Genomic DNA, 21,219 nt, shown 5'->3' with positions numbered 1-21,219 from the left:
GTTAGCACAGATGAATGGATGGACCCTCATCTCTCCGAAATGATCAAGGAGAGATGGGACTGGTATCCTGGGGACTGGATTAGGAGTATTAAATAGCACAGATGCTGAAGTCCTAGCAAACAAATTCAGTAACAAGTGATTTATACTGATTGGAACATCCATTATGATCTTCCTTATCGGTATTAGGAACTAACCAATGGTTCTTATCAGATATACTACCTCAATGGAGAGAACTGATGCACTCTATGGTACTGTTGCCGTGGAGTGTTTGATTTTTAATTTTCATAGGCTTTAGAAGTAGTTATGTAGTAAATGTAGACTTTAAAGTAGCTATATTATCCCTCACCCTTTAGCACAGTAGTTTATACATTTTTGCAACACTGTTCCCCTTCCCATATCAAAATTCCGTTAATTCCGTTAGCTTGTTTAGACTTCCCTCAAGGTAGGCCTTCATCCTGTTTAAGAACATCTGCACCCTGGCCTGGACAACAAGATACTACACAGGCACAGCGACCTTCAAACCCAGAACTTTGGAGGAGCTCCAAGGACTGGACGTGCTGTGACGAGGAGGAGGATGAGGAAGAGGGGGTCCCAAACTCCCCCAGACTCAATTCCCGAAGGGGTGTGCCGGAGGGCGGAACGGGGCAGAACCGGGGGGCAGATAGACCTGGGATTGGATGGGTTAACACCTTAAATTGTGGAACCCCCTGGACACGAGGGGCACACAACGGTTGTATTCCCCGGAGCCTGGTGGCTCATTAAAGCTTTCTGCTTTCTTATCTTATACCCTAATTTGGCTAGGAGTCTCTTTTTCAGTGGTCTCTTAAGGCAACAGTACCAACAATTATAAGAAAAGGTAAAGAGGGCACTTTTCCCCTGAAATTTGAAAGGTATTCTGGGATAATGCAGCTAAATTTGAAAGGGAATTCCAATTCTGGTAGTATTTAGTCAATTTCACTTATGATCCCATCAACAATAAAGCCACAGCTTTTGTCTTAACCATACACAATGTTTTAGTATATACCATATACCTAATCATTGCACTAGTATTAAATCACCATGGAGCTATTTTAACGATTAAAACATAGAGCTTGGGCCCAACAAAACAGAAACAAATGGCAAACTATTGATGTTAGCACATGCATTGTACAAGGACAACAAGGATTTATTTGTGAGAGCAACACCAAAGCCCAAGACATTTGTCTTGACACTGAACAAAATGTTTGTCATTTTGAAACCCCTGAAACTGTACTTGTAGATGTTGGAAAAGGATGTGTTTGTCTGAGAACCCTTTGTGATTTCATATTTGTACATTCTACATTACTGTAGATGCAAGCAATCACTCAAATACTTGTGTTTGTAACTTTACTGAAGTTGTGGAATGTCACTTAAATTAGTCAGCTCCTGTTAAGTTTTATCAATTGTTACAATCTAATTATACATTGAGTGAAGATTTATTGCCTACTCCCATTGGAATGAATCTTACATTGGTGAAGAAACTACTACAACACAGTGACTCATGTCAACTGCTAGAATGTGTCTGAAACAATGGACACAAAACTCTAATCATAGTTCATCATGATACTGAAGGGATACACCATGTTTTGGAAAGAGTGAAGGATGAAAAACACCATTGTTGGGAAACTCTTCTTGGATGGTCACCAACAGCAACAGGAGTATGTAATCTTATGCTTCACCCAGTTGTGATTTTGCTGATTCTAACTTCGATATGTATATTGCTTATAATTATGTTGTATATAAAGGTTTGGTACATGATAAAACAAATAACAACTTCAACCACCCAAAACACACAAATTAATGAATAACAAATAGCAGGGCTTCACCATCTACTTACCATGGATCTATCAGCACACAAACCATCAATATATTATTTATGGCACAGAGGCAAGAGGTGACCATACCACCACTCTGTGAAGGCAAGATGAATCAACTATAGTCATGGGGTAGAGCATGATTGTTGGGAGGAAAGGGTTACTATTTGTACACAGCTGCATTTAAGGCCCTGGGGGAAAAAAAATTGGGGTCAGTGGGCTTTGACTACCTGGCAGGCCCCTTGCCCCCATCAAAGGAAGTGGCGATATGTATTCTCTGCTGTGGATACAGTGTCAGGATTGCTCTTTGCTAAACCAGCATGATTGAAGCATTAGAACTCCTTTATCAATACGGACCTCCTCATCAAATAAAGTGACCAAGGAACACACTTTAGTGAATGCAATATTCAAGACTGGGCTCAAAGCCTGGGAATAGATTGGCTATTCCACATTGCCCACCATTCCCAAGCTAATGGACTGATTGAAAGAATGAATGGGATGTTGAAGGAACAACTGAAAAAGTTGACAAGCACTAAAACTTTACAACAGTGGAGTTCACACCTTACTAGAGCAGGTTTTTTTGTTAAACAACCGGAATATTCATAATCAAACACTTTATGATCGTATCATGTCACCTCCAGTACAAAACATGGTGAGGATTGAGATTCTTCCAGATGGGGTCTCTCACAAAATATTAACTACAGGAGAAATGGAATTGTTTGCGCCAATGGATTGTGTGGTGGGACCACAGCCTGTTAGTCTAAATATGAAAATTCATAACCCCTGAAAATGCAGTATAGTTCCATACTCCAACTTCTCCCCTTATGCTACATTCTCTGTTAATATCAGATTCTTGAGTTCTTGTATTTCAGGTGTCTTCAACAAATACCTGGGCCTTATCTAGGGGGGAACAGGATTGGAATTCTGTTATTGGTGCCACGAACCCACCATCAAATTGAAGTTCAGTCTGAAAAAGCACAAACCATTCCTCTTTAATCTGTGTGGGCAATCACCCCATCTCAAGATACCAAGCCTGGAGTAATTTCAGTTGAAGGAGCTGGGGCAACGGCATATGTATTACTGGAAGGAGATGACACTCCTATTTTCCTTCCTTATCACAGGTTGGCTCGTCATGCTTTGTAGACTTGTACTACATGCACATACTCTGGATAGATTTCTGCAGGATTACTATGTAAATACTTGCGTGTAGTAACTTTTTTTCTTTTTCTTCTCCACATAGCAGATATAGAGCACCTCGGGTATGCCTCCACCTAAGGTTTAAATTGGACATCAAAGGAAATTGCTGCCCTGAATGTGGAAGTAACTGCACTACACCTGGGAACCTTACCAGATCCGTTGCTGACAAGATACCTCCTGTCTCAACACTACATTCACTGTTCGGAATTTGACCGCATGTGCTCCTTCAACATGACTGCTGAATCAGCTGCATTGAGAAGAACATTTGACATCGACAGGACTTCATACATCAACTAAGGCAATGTATTCATGCTTAATTTGTGCAGGGTGCGCTGCTGTTTGGTTTTTTTGCTAGTTGTGTTGTCTGTCCATTGTGTCATTGTGAGCTCGAGGTGTTGTTAATAATACTGTAATATCTTATCTGTTAAATGGGGTTTTTCTTGGACCCTACAGTGCTGGTGTGTGCAGTGTCGGCTGGTTGCCGTCCGACGAGACTCTTTCTGAGTCAAGTGCTATTGCATGTGAGCGTGTTGGGGGCTGTGGGTTGAGGAATGAGCATGAGTTTGTTAGCAAAAGTTTTGAAACCCCAGAATGGGGGCCCGGGAGGTGCTCCTCTCGTTGAGCATCCTGGGCGGACGCAAGAGCCTTGGAATATGCTCTGGGATCGTTTGGAGACCTGTACCGGGTTCGGTCTTGAACTGTGGAATACTGATAGTCCCACAGAATTATTGACGTATTGGGGACAGTTCGTGGAAACACCACAAACTAAGAAGGCACAATGGTTAAATCATATTGGTCGTATGGCAGGAGCACTTATTTTTGCTTATAAAGTAGCTATGGGTCATGTAGGAGATTTAGAGAAGCAGATAGAGCAGTTGAAAACAGAACTACAAGAGACAAGAGCTACATCTATAGTGCAACAGCAGGCTCTACTGGCCGCAACTACTCAGTGCAGTGTCATGGAACAAAAATGTGCTATGGTAGCAGAAAAATTTGCAGTGCGTGCCGCAAGATGGAGAAGGGGAAAGACATGGAAAGGGAAGGACATGGGGCCCCGGGTAAGGGCTATCATAACAGATCCAGGATGGGATCCAGAAAAATGGGATGGCAACATGTGGAGCACCAGTGAATCTGATAGTGAACCAGAGGACATAGGGAGAGAGAGGGAGGAAACATCCCTGGGACCTGTAAAGGCAGCCCCTGTGGTTAAACGAAAGGGAGCTTTAGACCCTGCCACTGGGCATTGGGCATAAGTTGATACGTTAGAGGATTTTACACCAGAGGATATTAAAAACCTTATCAGCCATTATGGCCAATGCCCAGGGGAGAAACCCCAACAATGGTTAGTGTGGTTGATGGAAGAGGGAACCGATAGTGTTTTAGTTGATGGGGAAGTATCCTTGGAAAGATATAGATCGTACCCTCGCCCAGTTCCACCCCAAAGCAGAATAGGGAAGTGGCCAAGTCCCAGGTCCAGATATCCATGTAACCCAGTATGACCGCACCCCTTTGTCACTTGTATCATTTGGTGGGGTCCCACCAATTGACAACGGGTGCAGGCTTTAGTGGACACTGGGGCAGAGGTCACAATTTTACATGGAAATTCTACAAAGCATAAAGGGGAGTCATCATTGGTATAGGGACTTGGAGAACATCCAGTCCAAAGCACTCAGACAAAAATAAAATTACAAGTAGGTGATTGGCAGCCACGGGTATATCAGGTCATGATAGCTGCTATAGGAGAATACATAATTGGCATAGACATATTAAAGGGCAACACTCTGACTTTAGATCAGCACTTATGGGCATTTGGTACCACACGGTGGTTAAATGTCTGGGCAGTACAAGTTGGACGGGTGCAAGAAGTTGCACAAATACCCGTTGCCACACAAATAGTAAACATTAAACAATACCACATACCTGGTGGGGATTAAGCCATCCAAAAAACGATCAATGACCTTTTAGAGGTTCAGGTTTTGCGTTATGCACATTCCCCATTCAGTAGTCCAATTTGGTCAGTAAAGAAACCAGATGGTAGCTGGCGGATGACCGTGGACTACAGGGGAGTGAATCGAGTTACTCCACCGATACCTGCAGCCATCCCTGAGGTTGCTACCCTTGTGCAGCGTATACAGCAACATCCAGAATGGTATGCTGTAATAGATGTAGCTAATGCTTTCTTTACCATCCCCATCCCTAGTGAAGTGCAGGACCAATTCACTTTTACCAGTACACTTTCACCCATCTGCCTCAAGGTTATAAACATAGCCTGACCTTTTGTCACCAGGCTATCCATAGAACCTTGAAAAAGGTTATAGTACCAGAAGAGGCACAGGTTACTCAGTATGTGGATGATATACTGGTGCATGGACAAACTTTTGAGCAGATGGAAAAGTTTGGATGCTGTTCTAAACATCTTGACTCAGGATGGATGGGAAGTCAATCCAAAGAAGGAACAGGGACCTGCCCAAAGAGTGAAATATTTAGGTATCCTATGGGACAAAGGGAAACAGCAAATACCGGACAAGGTAAGGGAGACTATAGCGAACTGGCCTAGACAAGAGACAAAGAGACAGGTCCAACAATTTGTCGGAGCTGTGGGGTTTTGGTGAGCCTATTTACCAGGATTGGCAGTACTGCTCAAGCCTCTGCACAAAGTAGCACGGAAAAAGAGTCAGTGGGAATGGGGTCCAGAACAAGAGCAAGTGTTTCAGACAACTAAATCAGCAGTGCAAGAGTATATGGAGTTACACCCCTTGGAGGACAGACCCGTTGAATTACAAGTAACAATAGAGGCAGATGTAGCCCTGTGGAGTCTCTGGCAGTTACAGGATGGATGGCGCCGGCTGCTTGGGTTTTGGTCTCGTTGGCTGACTGGAGCTGAAGTGCGATATACAGCATTTGAGAAACCACTGTTAGCTGCATATTGGGCGTTGTTGGATACAGAGGGCAGAACCATGGGACATGAGGTCACCCTGCGTTCAGACGTGCCCATTGTAACATGGGCACTGGGGTCCACAGCAACTCACAAGATAGGGCATGCTCAGGAAGCTACCATTGTGAAAATGAAATGGTACCTGCAGGAGAGAGTCAAACCAGGACCAAAGGGAGTCCTGCACTTACATGTGGAAAATAGGAATGAAGAATGTGTGGGGTAAAGAGTTTTGGGAATGAATCTGGAATGCTCTGCAAGATCGTGATGTTCGTGTCTTCCATGTAGATGCACACAGAAAACAGGAAACCGAGATGGCAAAGTGGAATGCTCATGTTGACCACCTAACCAGAGTACAGAAAGTTGCCGTGGCCAGTCCTGAGGATCACGCTTTAGCTCTGTGGGCACATGATAAGTCGGGGCATGCAGGATGGGACGCAACACTTGCTTGGGCAGGAGCTCGGGGGGTTCTCCTACCCTAAGCAGTAATTCAGCAAGTTCTCAGTGAGCATACAGTGTGTCAACTCTTAAGGGAGTGCAAAGTGCTCTCGCAGCCTGTAGGGCATTTTAAACGAGGGTCGCGCGGTGGGGAAATATGGCAAATTGATTTCATTGGTCCTTTACCTGAACATCGCAGACAACACTATATTTGCGTGCCTGCAGATACCTATTCCAGTCTAGTGGTAGCCACACCCAGTTGGTACGCTAACAGTCACACCACCATAAGGTGCTTGAGTACAATTGAACTCTACTTACGGAACACCCCTGGAAGTGCAATCAGATAATGGGACGCATTTTAAAAACCAAGCCGTTGCAAAATGGGCCGAGGATCGTGGAATCACGTGGACATGGCACCTGCCATATCATCCACAAGGGGTGAGGCTAGTGGAATGCATGAATGGGCTTCTGAAGCTGCAACTCTGTAGACTGGGGATGGTTCATATAAAAAATGGGTGGACAATCTTGATGAAGCTGTTCGGGTACTAAACAACCGTATGATGTCACCAACCCTAATCCCGTTAGTTTTAATGAAAGGAACTCAGGTAAATTTGGCATGGGTAGCACGGGATTCTATTTCAGCAACCAGTGGCATGTTGTTTACAGTCAAGTCCATAAAAGGAGGCTATATATTAATGAATACACAAACACAGTCACTGGGGGTAAACCAGGATCAATGGGTCCAGACAGATGTCATACTGTCCTATGCGGGTCAGCAAGAGAATATCCTCCGCTATATGGTGTCACAACCAGGACTTTCTAGCCAAGGCCTGACTCTGCTAAATCCTGTGCAGGGGGATACAGCAAAACCTCTATTAATAGGATTGAAAAATACCACAGGACATCCAATTACAGTACCCCCGATGGAATGGGTTGACATTTATCATGTGCGCTGCTTGCCTGTGATGCCCATAGTCCCAAAGTAGTTTGCAGGTGGTCAGGTATGGTACCAAGCCCCCAGGAATGAGAGCCCCATTGCTGCTGAAATTGTGGCAGCTGACGATTCTCAAGCAGTTACAATTGAGAGGCAAAGAAAGTGGAAATGGGTCCCAACCCAACATCTGAGACGGCGGGAGTAAACTGGGCAGGGGGTGGGGGCTGCTAACCTATTCTTCCCCCCCCCCCCGTTTCCTTATACAGGTATCCGGGTGATCACGCGTGGATGGTCCCGCAACCACAGCCATGGCTACTCCTGCACTGGCCCATTCAGTGCAGGCCATGCATACAGTGGTCAAGTGTATTGGGCAATATGGCAGCATCAGTAGCAAGCTTTTTAATACCCTTTTTTTAACATTTCAAGTTCTCTGGAAGCATATCAGATGAACCCGAAGACAAGGAGCCTGCGTCCTGGCCCTCTCCACAGTGAACCTTGCATGTTAAAACAAAAAAGGCGGAGATGTGGAAACAAGCTGAGTTACTCTGCACCTGTATTTAGTTAACTGGAATCAAAAAGAAGGATCGACCTTGGCTAAGTGCTTCGAGAGAGAGAGTGCTATTTCTCCAAGTGGAAAACCACTTTGAACGGTCTGCATGATAGCGTGTGTTTGTCTCTTGCGGCTGAAGGCAGCCACCACAGGATGCAAGGTGAATGTGTGGAATTGGGGCACTGGTTTAGGACGATCCTGGGAATTATGGTTAACTAAAAGATAAACACCAGGTGCTGTCTGTACCTGTTTTAGCTACACAGGTAGTGAGAAATTGCACTGCCTGGTCGGTGAGCACCACTGGGGAACTCTATTGAGACACTACAGCGTGGTACAATTTCACATCCCGTGGCATAACATTGTCCTTTGATGCCCATGTGGCTCTACTCCCGGATGGTTTTTGATTTGTGGTGGCAGGACACGGGCCAGTCTACCGGTTGTTATATGGAACGGGCCGTACACATTAGGGGAACTAACCATATTTATTTCAGCAATCATTAGTAGAAGAAGGTAGAAACATACTATAGTGTTCTCACCTGAGTGTAAGAGTAATGTCGAGTTTTAGAATGCCAAGAAAATAATTTTTTGCTCCTCTTTTAGCACCAGGTATAGCAGCTGCACACACTTTGGCAACATCAAAAAAGATTAGGACGCTAGTGCGGCTTTAAGTGACTTGTTAGTAGATGTAAATTTGGTTCAATGTACAACGCTTCAAAACCGAGAAGCTGTATATTATTTCATTATTAGCCCAAGGCCATGGCTGTGAAGAACTTGATGGGATGTGCTGTATGAACTTAAGTGACTACTCCAAGTCAGTCCAATCGCACATTGCCGACTTGCATCATTTGACGCAGCAACTCCAGGTGGATGACAGCTGGAACCCATTTGGATCTCTACACTGAGGATGGACATGATTACAAAGATATTATTGTTTAGACTATTGCTGTTACTTATCTTTATGAGCATTTTATGTTGTTTTCCTTGCTTTTTACCTTAATACACAATGTTTTAGAGATGACATTTCATCAATATGCTGTTTGAGTCATTCAACAGTGGCCTGGTCCAACCATAGACCGCACGGTGGAATGTATTTGTGCTTAATTAGACACTGCTACTTTTGGCCTTCGTTTGGCCCAGCCACCTGTGAGAGTCTGTTCTTTGCCTGTTTATGAGAAAACAAGCACTGATAAATGAGAACTTTGTACTTGAAGGAAGTTTCTTGTATAAACTGAAATTAACTGGTGACTGGCTATTGGCTGACGGCCCTCCAAGGGCATTTGAAAGAGAAAGTGAAGAGGAGGATGATGAAGTAAGCCCCCAGACTCATTTAGGAAAGACCTCCTGAGGTGTAGCACGCAGGTGTGGGGAAATTCCAATGTACGCACGCATGCGCAGAAGGGGTACCACTTACATCTTAAATAACGGGGGGAGGGACCGAAGGCCTCTAGCTGGGCGGTACTGGCCACATCTGCCCAGGTAGACATCACAGGCTAATTGTATAAAAAGCAAATAGCTCGTGCTGGGAGCTAACTCGAGCTTCACACGGAGGACAACGTTGCCTTTTGTGGGGACGCCCGCTATCTTGTGAGCCTGTCGACACTCCGGGGATGCAGTTTCTGCTATGGGGAATTCTAAGCATTCTGGGGTCAGTGAGACAACCTCATAAGTAACACCTGAGTGAGTAGGGGGTTGTACTGAAGGCTTATTTCCCTCCTCTTTCCTGTCTCTCGGTTTCTCGTCTTGTTGGCCACTTCTTTGTAATAAATATTGTTTTGTTGAGCTTTCAACAGTGCACTGGTTTCAGTTTCGGCATTCTCCCTGTTACAGGCAACCTATCAGTGATGCCTTACTACCTGAGTGGTTTAATTCCCTGACAGGAGGACTGAGACATTTACCTTAGAGCATTTTACTTTATTTCTTTTTTCCTATATGCTCCATTAAGTGCCTCTGCAAATTACCCTGTCCTACACTTCTGACCCCAGCGGCAGTGGTCTCTTGAGCGAGGGGGTGGAATGTTGGGAGGAAAGGGTTGAAAGCAGAAGAATGGCAAGGAGGATGGTAGATTCACTCAAGTGACTTAGCAGCCAAGGCCTGGAGAATAACAGTGTGGGAAACCCCATATATTATGCCTACTGCTGTTTATCCTCTGTCTGTTTTGAGAAGTAGAATTTCTTTGTAGAGATAACATAGGTGTTTAGAGAGACTTGGAGGCATTCTCACAGACATGCTTGAGCTCCCTGTTTTGGGAGAGAGAAGATCGGTTGTTCCGTCTGCCTGCCTGTGTTGATTCACACAGTGACAATGTGCTTTCATATAAGTCAATCATCCTACTTTATAAATAGTGGACAGCCCATGGCCCATTGAGCTCTCCTGCACAGCAGCGGGCTGCACACCAGGATGTCCTCTTGAGTAGGGATGCCTCTCAATGTTATTCCTCAAGGTTCAAAGTTTCCTTACCACAATGGATGCTTGGTAAGTGATTAATAGCATGCTAACCTCTGAAATTTTAGCTAAGTGATATAGAAGATTGATTGTGCACCTATCCTTTAGACATAAACCACTGATCAAGTCTGGGACTAGGACTGGATCCAGCTGAACGTAGTCTCCTCTCTGAGAAGGAGTTTAGAAAGCAAAGGAGTACTTTCTGAACCTCGTGACTCTATGGAAGAATCTTCCCGACAGCTTTATCTGACCGTGTCCTCTATGCAGTAAATAATCAAGTGTACCTTGCTGTTGAATCTTGTCAAACCACTGCCACATTTACCACTAAATTTCGTTAACTCACTGATTTATATCAATAAAGTATATTGTTGCTTCTTTCTTATGAGTGAAGTGCATCATTCCATTCATGACAAGGAAAAACTCAATTGTCTCGGGCCCCCTTTCAGCGAGTCACCTTTCCTTAAAGGGTCAAAGCTCATTTATGTCAACCTACCCACTGAATCCTCCAAATACTTTATGGGACTATCTATCCTTACACATCTTCCATTACCTCTAACTAGCCTGTTGGGAGGAAAGGGTTAAAAGCAGATTTGGCAACGAGGCAGTAGATTTCGTTCAAGAGACTTCTGCAGCTGGGAATGCTAGACCTGGAAAAGATCAGAGTGGGAAAATCCCATTTATTACACCTACTGATGTTTATCCTCTGCCTGGTTTGAGAAGTAGGATTCCTGTGTAGAGATAACACTTTCTCACAGACATGCTTGAGGCCCCTGCTGGAAGAGAGAGAGACCATAAAAGCACAGGGGAGAACATAGCCTTGAAGTAATGTGCATGCACCAGGCTTGTTGTTATGTAGAGGCCGGGAACGGCCCCCACGGCATTTTTCTGCCTGCTGCTACCTAGCAGTGTAATGTCCTTGTCTGCTGGCAAATAATGAAATAAACCTTTTCTTTACACTGTAGCTGTGGTTTGTGGCTGTCTCGGTTAACCTGCATCTATTAATTCTTACATAGCCCTTGACATAGAATATCTTAAATTGGAAGGGACCCATAAGGATCATTGAGTCCAACTCTCTGCTCCTCGCAGGACTACATAAAACTAAGTCATATGACTTGAGGGCGTTGTCCAGACACTCCTTGAACTCTGACAGGCTTGGTGTTGTGACCACTTCCCTGGGGAGCCTGTTCCAGTGACCAACCACCCTCTCAGTGAAGAACCTTTTCCTAATGCCCAATCTGAACTTCCCCTGACACAGGGGAAGTTTCCATGTGCCCTATCGCTGATCACCAAAGAGATGAGATCATCACCTCTTCTTTGCTGCCCAACCTCGAGGAAGTTGTAGACTGCAATGAGGTCATTCCTTTTCCTTCTCTTCTCCAAGTTGAACAAACCAAGTGACCTCAACTGCTCCTCGTAAGTCTTGTCCTCAAGACCTCTTACCATCTTAGTTGCCCTTCTCTGGATGCGCTCTAATAGTTTGATGTCCTTCTTAATATTGAGGTGCCCCAAACTGCACCCAGTACTTGAGGTGAGCCCACACCAGTGTGGTGTAGAGGGGGAAAATCACCTCCCTCGACCAGCAAGTAATGCAGTGCTTGATGCACCCCAGTACCCGGTTGTCCCTTTTGGTTGACAGGGCACATGGTTGACTCATATTCAACTTGCCATCAACCCAAACCCACAGATCTCTTTCCACGGGGCCTCTCTTCCCCTAATTTGGATGTTTTACATCAGTCCCAAACTCTGAAAACAATACTCTACAAATCTTTTTAGAAAAGATAAACAGCATTATTAATAAATAAATGTGCTTACTGTTCTTGAATCAGAGAAAGGATTATACTCATCTAGTCCTGGTGGAACATTTCTTGTCACTTGTGCAACAGAAGGATCCTAGAAGGGAAAACAGTTGTGTAAATGTATGCATATGTATACAAGCAATGAGTCAACATACATCATCATACCATATAAAACTCTAAAAAAGTTTGTTTTCTCTAAAAAAAAAAAATCCATCTTTCTCTGTCCCTGAAATGACATAATTCTATCCTGAGCTTGTTAAATATCTTTATCAATAATCTGAATGAGGGGATTCAGTGCACCCCAAGTAAGTTTGCAGACAACATCAAGTTGGGTGCTGATATGCTTGAGGGTAGGAAGGCTCTGGCTGAGGGATCTGGACAGGCTAGACTGATGGGCCCAGGCCAATTGTATGAGGTTCAACAAGGCCAAGTGCTGGGTCCTGCACTTGGGTCACAACAACCCCATGCAGCACTATAGGCCTGGAGAAGAGCAGCTGGAAAGCTGCCTGGTGGAGAAGGACCTGGAGGTGCTGGGCAACAGCTGGCTGAACATGAGCCAGCAGTGTGCCCAGGTGGCCAAGAAGGCCTATGGCATCCTGGCTTGTATCAGAAATAGTGTGGTCAACAGAGGTAGGGAAATGATTGTTCTCCTGTACTCGATACTAGCAAGGCCACACCTTTAATCCTGTGTCCAGTTTTGGGCCCCTCACTACAAGGAGGGCATTGAGGTGCTGAAGCATGTCCAGAGGAGGGCAACAAAACTGGTGAATGGTCTGGAACATAAGTCCTAGGAGGATCAACTGGGGTTGTTTAGTCCAGAGAAAAGGAGGCTGAGGGGAGACCTTATTCTCTTCTACAACTACCTAAAAGGAGGTTGTAGCAAGGTGGGCATTGGCCTCTTCTCCCAGGCAACTAGCAATAGGACAAGGGGAAATGGCACAAAGTTGCACCGGGGGAGGTTCAGGTTGGATATTAGGAATAATTTCTTCACTGAAAGAGTGGTTAAGCATTGGAACAGGATCCCCAGGGAAGTGGTCGAGTCACCATCTGTTAGAGTTCAGACCCTAGGTTCTAAGGCAGAGATGCTTCTGGAGAGGGACCCCAAAGAAATCTCTGGGCCTTTACACCCTCACAGTCTGTGCATCCGATCTTCACATGCCCTGCATGCGCCTCTTAGTCCGATGGCAATTTATAGTCCACGGTCTTCTAACACCTCATTGGATTCTTTCTCCATGTCTATATGGCCAGGCCATTAACCGCTCTTATCTTCCAGCTTGGTCCAGCCTTGGGGACCTCCATGGTCTCAACCCTTATCTGAAGATACCCGGTCTTTCTCTGTTTCCTCCCCTGCTTAGCCATTCATGCTGACAGAGTTCATTTAGAGTTCACCTACACTAAGTTTTGAGTAAGGCCCACTCATGCTAAGCTGTAAGCAAGTTACAATTCAACTTAGACCTACACAATGAATTTCTAATATTCTATAAGTAAACTTATTTTAATCCCCAACACCATCCCTGGAAGTGTTCAAAAAATGAGTAGACGTGGCACTTCACGATATGGTTTCATGGACATAATGGTATTCAGTCAAAGGTTGGACTTGATGATCTTGGAGGTATTTTCCAACCTTAATGATTCTATGATTCTTATAAAACTAGATTAATACAGTCTAAAAGAAACACCATCTGTCATATATTTGATGTATAAGGGAAGAAAGCTCTCAACAGATAAGGGAAGAAAACTGTATCTTTCCATGTTGACCACTGGATTCCACAACTATACACCCAAAGAGCACAACAAAAGAAAAGAGTTTTCTGTAAACTCTTGGTTTTCCCTACCCAGAAATACCTCCAACACCTTCAGCAATAGGAAAAGCATTTCAGAAGAATGAAGCTGAGGAAACAGTGTCCCATAATGCCAAAAGCACCTCCGGTTCAGCTTCTACATGAACTGGTAATATTAACAAAAAGATGTAATTTTTTCCTCCAATGAACTCTACAGTAAAAGAAACTACTTAAGGTTTAGCTTGAGAAAACTTCAGGAATTAAACACTTTTCTGTGCTAGAGACAGGCTGGCTTGATTCTGCAGAAGAGCAGAATTGCCCACTATCATAGACCACTCTAACTTCATAAGAAAAATTGTACATATTTCATGTGATGCCTTGTTTCACTACATTGTTTCTGTGGCTTAATTTAATGTTTTTGCATCTTCAGAACATAAGAATGGATGGACTACCTGGATGTCCAGGTGCAGGCTGCTGGACTTGGAATTGTTCTGAATACATACAGTGCAGTGAACAACTGATGCCCACAAGAACTGCACTTCATAATTCAAAACTACTTACAATATTTCTAAAAACATTAGACCTGTCATCCCAAGGAATAGACAAAATTACTGTGAATCATTCACCTTACACTCATTACAGCTCACTTTAAAAATGGAGCCAATGCCAACTCATCTAGATGCAGCAAGAATAACTGCAAAGCACTTGTACTTATTGCTGCAGAATAATGAAACACTGAATTTAGAAGTTAATCAGAATGTGAATAATGAGCATGTAAAACAAATGCTGTGCAGGACCACATGCTCAAAGAAAAAGTGGCATTTAAATGAATACTATCAAATTTGTATGTGTCATGACATGTATCCTAGTGGTTAAAAAAGTGAAAACTATAATATTCTATAGAAATAAGTAAGTCTAGGCTGGCATAACTTATTTTTCCATATTTGATATTTCAGCTAGATAATAAAGGTAAAATGCATTATTTTTTAGTTATTTTTGTTAATATTAAGAAACAGAAAAAAGCCACAAATACAAGTTCCAATAGATGATAATATACAGACACCAACGCAAAGCTGCAGCGTGGCTGGAACCACCAAATATCCAGAGACCTCGACCCGCTCCATGATTTAAGTGATTAAAAATTTGGTTACCTTCTGCAAATACAGAAAATAGATAATTTCTGAGACAGATTTTAAATATCTGATGTCAGCTGCTGAATGCAGCAACTGTAAAATGCCTGATCCTATCTCAGACTGAGAAGGCTATGTCCTAGTGGGCCAGTACTTCTGCCCAAAATGGACCTGCCCTTGCACTAACTCCTTGCCACAACCTGATTGTCTTCAGCCACCCAGCCAGTCCCAGTCCCTGCTCCTTAGAGTGCTGATCCCAGTAATTATCATCTTGCTCACCTAACTCCTTGTTCCCTCCTTCCAGTTCACACGTCCTTCTCCAGCCTTATCTCACCCAAGCTCCTGCCAGTTCAGCACCTTGAGTTTCTAGTCTTTTTATTTAACTATCAGTCATATTGACCAGAGCAGAATTTAAGTATAGGACATTTTTCATACCCAGATATTGCAGCTATTGGTGAGCTGAAGTCACACAGTCATTTCAGATGACATTTTAAAGATCTGAATTAGTTCAGGAGACTGGAGTTTTAACAAATCAGCACAACCTAATTAATCATTTTCCATCTAATCTTTCATTTTACCTGCTCCTTGTAGTCTCGCCCCCACAATATCAATCTCAAAAGCAAAGATTAGAATCACGCTCTTGGAATCATGAGGAGTCATGTACAAGCATCACCCCAGTATTTACATCAAAAAAGGAAAAGTCAGTTGGGAAAAAAACCCAACCCGACCAAAACCAGAAAACCACAACACATCTATATCATACATATAGAACTATTAAAAATGTCTCCTGTGATAGTGTATTGGGTTTACATGGCAAGGTTTTGGTAGCCAGAGGGGGGGCGGGGGAAGCTACAGGGGTAACTTCTGTGAGAAGCTGCTAGAAGCTTCTCCTATGTCAAATAGAGCCAATCAATGCCAGCTGGCTCCAACATGGACCCGCTGCTGGCCAAGGCTGACCCAATCAGCAATGGTGGTAGCACCTCTGGGATCACATATTTAAGAAGGGGGACCGGGAGGCAAACTGCTGCCCAAGATCAGCCTTAAGTGAGAATATGTGAGAGAAACAACTCTGCAGACACCAAGGTCAGTGAAGAAGGAGGGGGAGGAGGTGCTCCAGGCACCGGAGCAGAGATTACCCTGCTGCCCATGGTGAAGCGTACCGCAAAAAAAATAAAATAGCCACTGTCTGAAAAACAACATTTTGTGATCAATCCAAGCAAGCAAATACTTAAAAAAAACCCCACCTATTCTATCAACTAAATTTCTTTACTTCCAGGAGATAGTAAAACAGAAAAATAATTTTATTTTAGACTTCCAAAAGAATTAACTATGCAAAATATTGAGCAAACTAGATGTTTCTTCTTAACCTTTATCTTCCCAGAGAACATATTTTTGATTCAACATCAAGAATATCTGCTGTAATCTTTTTATTAAAAGGCATAAGAATAGTCACAGGGAATCTCACAAGTAGATCACAAAAAATTAGTAAAATCAAAATATTAAAGAAAAATTGGCATCTATCTTCAGGCCTTGGCAAACTCTTCCACATGATGGCCCCCTCTCCTTTCTCTGCCATACTAGTCTGTGATTTTACACAAGCACAAGAAGCGGCTTCAAAGGTAAGGAAAATAAATAATCTCATCATACATAAAATTGTTCCCCCCTCCCAAGGCCAGCACTACCTGCCGCGGCTGAGAACGGCCCCCCAGCACGCAGCAGAGCCGATACCACTCCCTCCCTAGGACGTCCAATAGCTTCGCGCAGCGTGCTCTGCTCTCGCCGCGGCACCGAGGAAGGCTCGCGGCACCCCTGTCACCCGTCGCCTCACCTTGAAGGGGTTATTGAGGTCCGGGTCAGCAAAGGGATTGCTATCGAAGTCCGACATGGCAGGCGCAGGAGGGTCGCTACAATCACTGGGTGGCCACTATCACCAATCGCTGCGACCCAAGTCCAACCCCGACCAGCCACAGAGCAAAATGGCTGTCCCGGAAGTGAGATTGAGGGACGGAAGCGCCCCGGAAGAGAGAAAGAGCGCCCACTCCCAGGATGAGCGGGAGGGAGTAGTACCCAACACCGGAAGAGGAGCTTCAGAATTAGAAAAGATACATGATTAGCCAAGGATGTCCCCCCCAACAAGTCCTCTCTACACCTTGCTTTCCAAATAGTAGAATTTATTTTTTTGTGCTAGGTAAGAATTACCTACTTGCAATTAACTGTTTCTAATTTTGGTACAAGATACAGCTCATAAATATATCAATTTGATTTTTAATATGCTAATAAGTAAGTTCCACTATTGAATAAGTGACTTTAGATAAAAATTCACCAGCCTCACAGAATTGGCTGTTTAAACTTCAACAAACAGTAGATTTCAACTGCCTGTGTGAGTACCGTACTTGTATGCTCGTGTTTAAGAAATCTTGTGTAAGGAAACTGAAATTCCTTCAAGTCCTGGTTCTCTCAATTTGCTATCACTTACAGAATTTGCAATGTTTATGCCAACCTCAGATGGTGGTGAGGAGTGCTCAGATCAACTAAGAGGAAAATCCATCAGGTTTTTCTCAATCCAAAATGCTTGAATGCTGAGGAGGCAACCAAGTGATGTGTCTTGATCAGATCTCTGTCCCAATAAAGTAGATCACAGTTTTACAAAGGATGGGCCTTCAAAAAATAAAACCAAGCTGTAACAAATAAACACTTCTAAAAAAGTATTTCCTTTCATTACAATGGAGAAGTCTATGCAGCATCAAATGCAAGCATAATTGTTAGGAAAAAAACAGGGATGGAGAATGTCAATGTGCTATGTGAGCACTTAGCTAAGGCTCTGCTATAGAAGTTTGGAAAAATGAATGGCATGGAAGATTGACTGATCACTAGAAACTCATGTAGAAGAAAGAAGCACAAGAACTCTATAGTAGTGTAAGTGCAAGGTACAGCTTTAAATCATATGCAGATACTGGTTTTAAAGTCTTGCTGAAAGTTTAGGGAGAAGACACCTAATCTGTTAGGTAAAACTACCTGAAGTTATTTGATAACAGATCTTGGAAGAATTTAAAATAGTGAGAATGTTTTTCTAGGTTTTACAGCAGACAGATTTACTTGAAAAATGTTGAAAAGATTTTAACAAGGAGAGAGAAAAGAGATGTGTGGTAAGCAGGCATTTCAATATAATACTTGAACTGTAATATTCCCCAAAATTTTTTTGCCTCAATTTAAAAGAAGAAAGTGTGGAGAAGAGAGGAGAAATGGCAGAAATAGCAGCAGCATTCAGAACTCTCAAAATCTGCTACATGCAGGCTCCTATTTAACCTTTCTTTCTCTTTCTTACAATCAATGAAGCCCTGGTTTTGCAAGATAATAAATCCCATTTCAGTGTGCTGATTGCTGAATCAAAATCTGTTTCCAACATTGTTGTGATTTAACTTCAGCTGGCAACTAAATACCATGCAGATGCTTGCTTCCCCCACCCACATGGGGAGGAGAATCAGAAAAAAAGTAAAATTCATGGGTTGAGATAAGAGCACGTTAATAATTGAAACAAAGTAATATACAAAAATAATACTAATAGCACTAATTATAATAACAAAAATAATAATAATTGTAATGAAAAAGAGAGAGGACTAAAACCCAAGAGAACAAGTGATGCACAATACAATTACTCACTGTTGCCTAAAGACTGGGAGCCAAAAAAACTCACCAGGCAAATTTAGTGTAGAGATAAGTTATAGAGCAGGTCTTTAATGACAGCCTCCTGGCCACAGGAGTACAGACAAGACGTGCGCCCCGTCCCTGTGGTTCTACAATTTTATAGTATTGTTCATCCAATCCCAGAACCATCCACCCCCCAGATCCTCCCCCGGAAATTGAGTCAGGGGTCCTAAGACCCCTTTCTTCCTCATCCTCCTCTTCTTCATGGCACATACTGTCTTTGGAACTCCTCCAAGGTTCTGGGTTTGAAGGTTGCTTTGACTATGATGGTATCTTGTTGTTCAGGCCAAGGGTGCAAATGTTCTTAAACAGAATATGTTTATTACAATTCTACCTTGAAAAAAAGTCTAAACAAGTCTAAGGAATTTAGAAAATTCGATATGAAATGGGGAAATTGGGTTTAGTGAATGTAAACAACTATTCTAAAGTGTGAAAGACTATACAATTACATTAAAAATCTATATTTACTACACAGCTACTTCTAAAACCTACAAAAAGCTAAAAATCAAAAAAATTCAAAGGCATTATCACCATCTGCTAACCGATACCCAGCCCATCCCTGAGCAGTGATTGGCAGCTCCCAGCCAACTCCCCCCAGTTTATATATTGAGCATGATGTTCTATGGTATGGAATATCCCTTTGGCCGGTTTGGGTCAGCTGTCCTGGGTGTGTTCCCTTCCAGCTTTTTGTGCACCTCCTCACTGGCAGAGCATGAGACACTGAAAAGGCCTTGATTTAGAGTAAGCACTACTTAGCAACAAGTAAAACATCAGTGTGTTATTGTTGGAAATGATATAACTTTCCTAAACTTTTAATTAATGGTAGTGGGTGGCTAGGTTTCTTTTCACAGACTCTTGTTGGTTTGATCTTTAAACCACCAAAGCTTTGAGTTTCTCTGGACTAGCTCTGATAAACTTCAATAAACAAAGCTTGAGGGAATTGAAGATTGGACAACTGGGATCTTAAATTTACGGACCTTCAAAGACCCGTTGGAGGAACCAGAAGATACAGAGGAGATTAACAAAGACATTACAGCCTGAAAGTTGGAGACCCTCTGTCAGAGGAAGAAAAGAGAACCAAAGAATGCAGACTGTGATAAACTGAGAAAATAATTCGAGTTGATTAAGAAGAAACAGTGAAGGGTCAATATGACCTCGAGAGAAAAGAAAAACAAGTCGTAAAACTTAATTGGGCCCCTATAAAGAGATAAAACAAGTTACCTCCCTTTTACCTTGTGTAGGATTTATAGTGAGACAATTTTGTTTAGTTAGATAGATAATAGGACCTTTCTTGAAATTTATAACTTTGTAGCTAGCAAACATCTGCAGAGTGTCTGATCTGACAATACATTATGGATGCTTATAGATAACATTCTTGTTAAAAGAAAAACATCTGTTGAATGTCTGACTCAACAATGTGTAATGTTTATGCTTATGTATAATGAATATTCATGAAGTAGCTGGAAATAAATGTAGGACAACTATCTTCTTTGGGTGTGACAGGTGTTGGGAGTTGTTGGACCCCTTCCCTGATCACCCAGCGCTGAATTTGCTTTTATCATATAATAAAATTCTGATTGGAAATTGCCCGATTGGGTTTCTATTTCTCACACAGACCAAATTAGCCAATAAAGGATAGAATACTAATTAAATTAAGAGAATTGTGTAACTTAGAACCAATGAACATTAATTTCTTGGGAGTGGGGCAGCTTTACCAGTTCTGTTGTTTTGCTCTTGCACCCTTTTCTGAAGGGTGAACCAGTTTAAAACCAGCTTAGCCAGCTCACAGGGAGTGATGCATGACCAAGCCAAACCTCTGGGGTTGCCTAACAAGTGCAACAGTGAATACTCACAGGTTGGTGAGTGTCTTGCCCTTTTTACGTGAACACTGACCACTTTCTGAAGCTGAACATTTAGATTTTCCCATTGTGTTCCAGAACTGTAGCAGGATATTTGTAATTCTTCCCTGTGGAGAGTTCACCTTTTCAGAGGTAGGTGACAGATTCCCAGGGCCATTTCAGCAAAGACTCCGAGGCAAACTGCACGGACAGACGTACTCTGGAGCCGAGAATCGCGCTGAGGGAGGGAGGCAAACTTTCCTGCTCGCCAAGACCTCGAAACTAAAGCAGAGAAAGACGCCCCAGCCCCGCCCCCTCCCGAGCAGGAAGCGGTGGAGCCGTGACTCAGAGGCAACGCTGAGTCAGCGTGGGCGGCACCAGCCCCCAGGGAGCATGAGCGACTTGGAGTGTGGTGAACGTAGTTAGCACTGCCAGCTCAAGCAGTTAACTCAGTTGGTGGTCAGCGCCCTCGCCAAGAGAGTTCAGGTACGGTGTCCACTCAGACAAAAATTGCTTCCTCTGTGCACACCAGAAAGGACATGGTGACCCAGACAGAGCGCCCATGAAAGCATGCAGGGGTCCAGGTCTCAGGCTGCAGTAAGTGTCAGAGCCTGGCGCTGCTCTCCGAGGGCAGCAGAGAGAAC

General features: G+C 43.3%; 1 protein-coding gene across 2 annotated transcripts in view; it reads right to left on the bottom strand.

The window, feature by feature from the left end:
* LOC135406504 (secretory carrier-associated membrane protein 1-like) overlaps positions 1 to 20,848 on the bottom strand; it is an 88,305-nt gene extending 67,457 nt beyond the window's left edge. The window contains exons 1-2 of one of the 2 annotated variants that reach the window (XM_064640840.1): positions 20,719 to 20,848; positions 12,138 to 12,215 (exon numbers count right to left, since the gene is read on the bottom strand). Coding sequence is in view for 1 of the 2 variants with exons in the window: in XM_064640839.1 (XP_064496909.1) it covers positions 12,138 to 12,215; positions 16,861 to 16,917 (135 nt within the window). In the remaining variant the exon portion in view is untranslated. Of the gene's footprint in view, positions 1 to 12,137; positions 12,216 to 16,860; positions 17,029 to 20,718 lie in introns of those variants that run through there. The other variant, XM_064640839.1, reaches the window with a different exon arrangement.
* Positions 20,849 to 21,219: the final 371 nt, after the last annotated feature.

Source organism: Pseudopipra pipra, chromosome W, assembly GCF_036250125.1.
Source record: "Pseudopipra pipra isolate bDixPip1 chromosome W, bDixPip1.hap1, whole genome shotgun sequence".
Lineage (NCBI taxonomy): Eukaryota > Metazoa > Chordata > Aves > Passeriformes > Pipridae > Pseudopipra > Pseudopipra pipra.
Note: the sequence above shows the minus strand (reverse complement) of the source record. Positions and strands in the feature narration are given on the sequence as shown.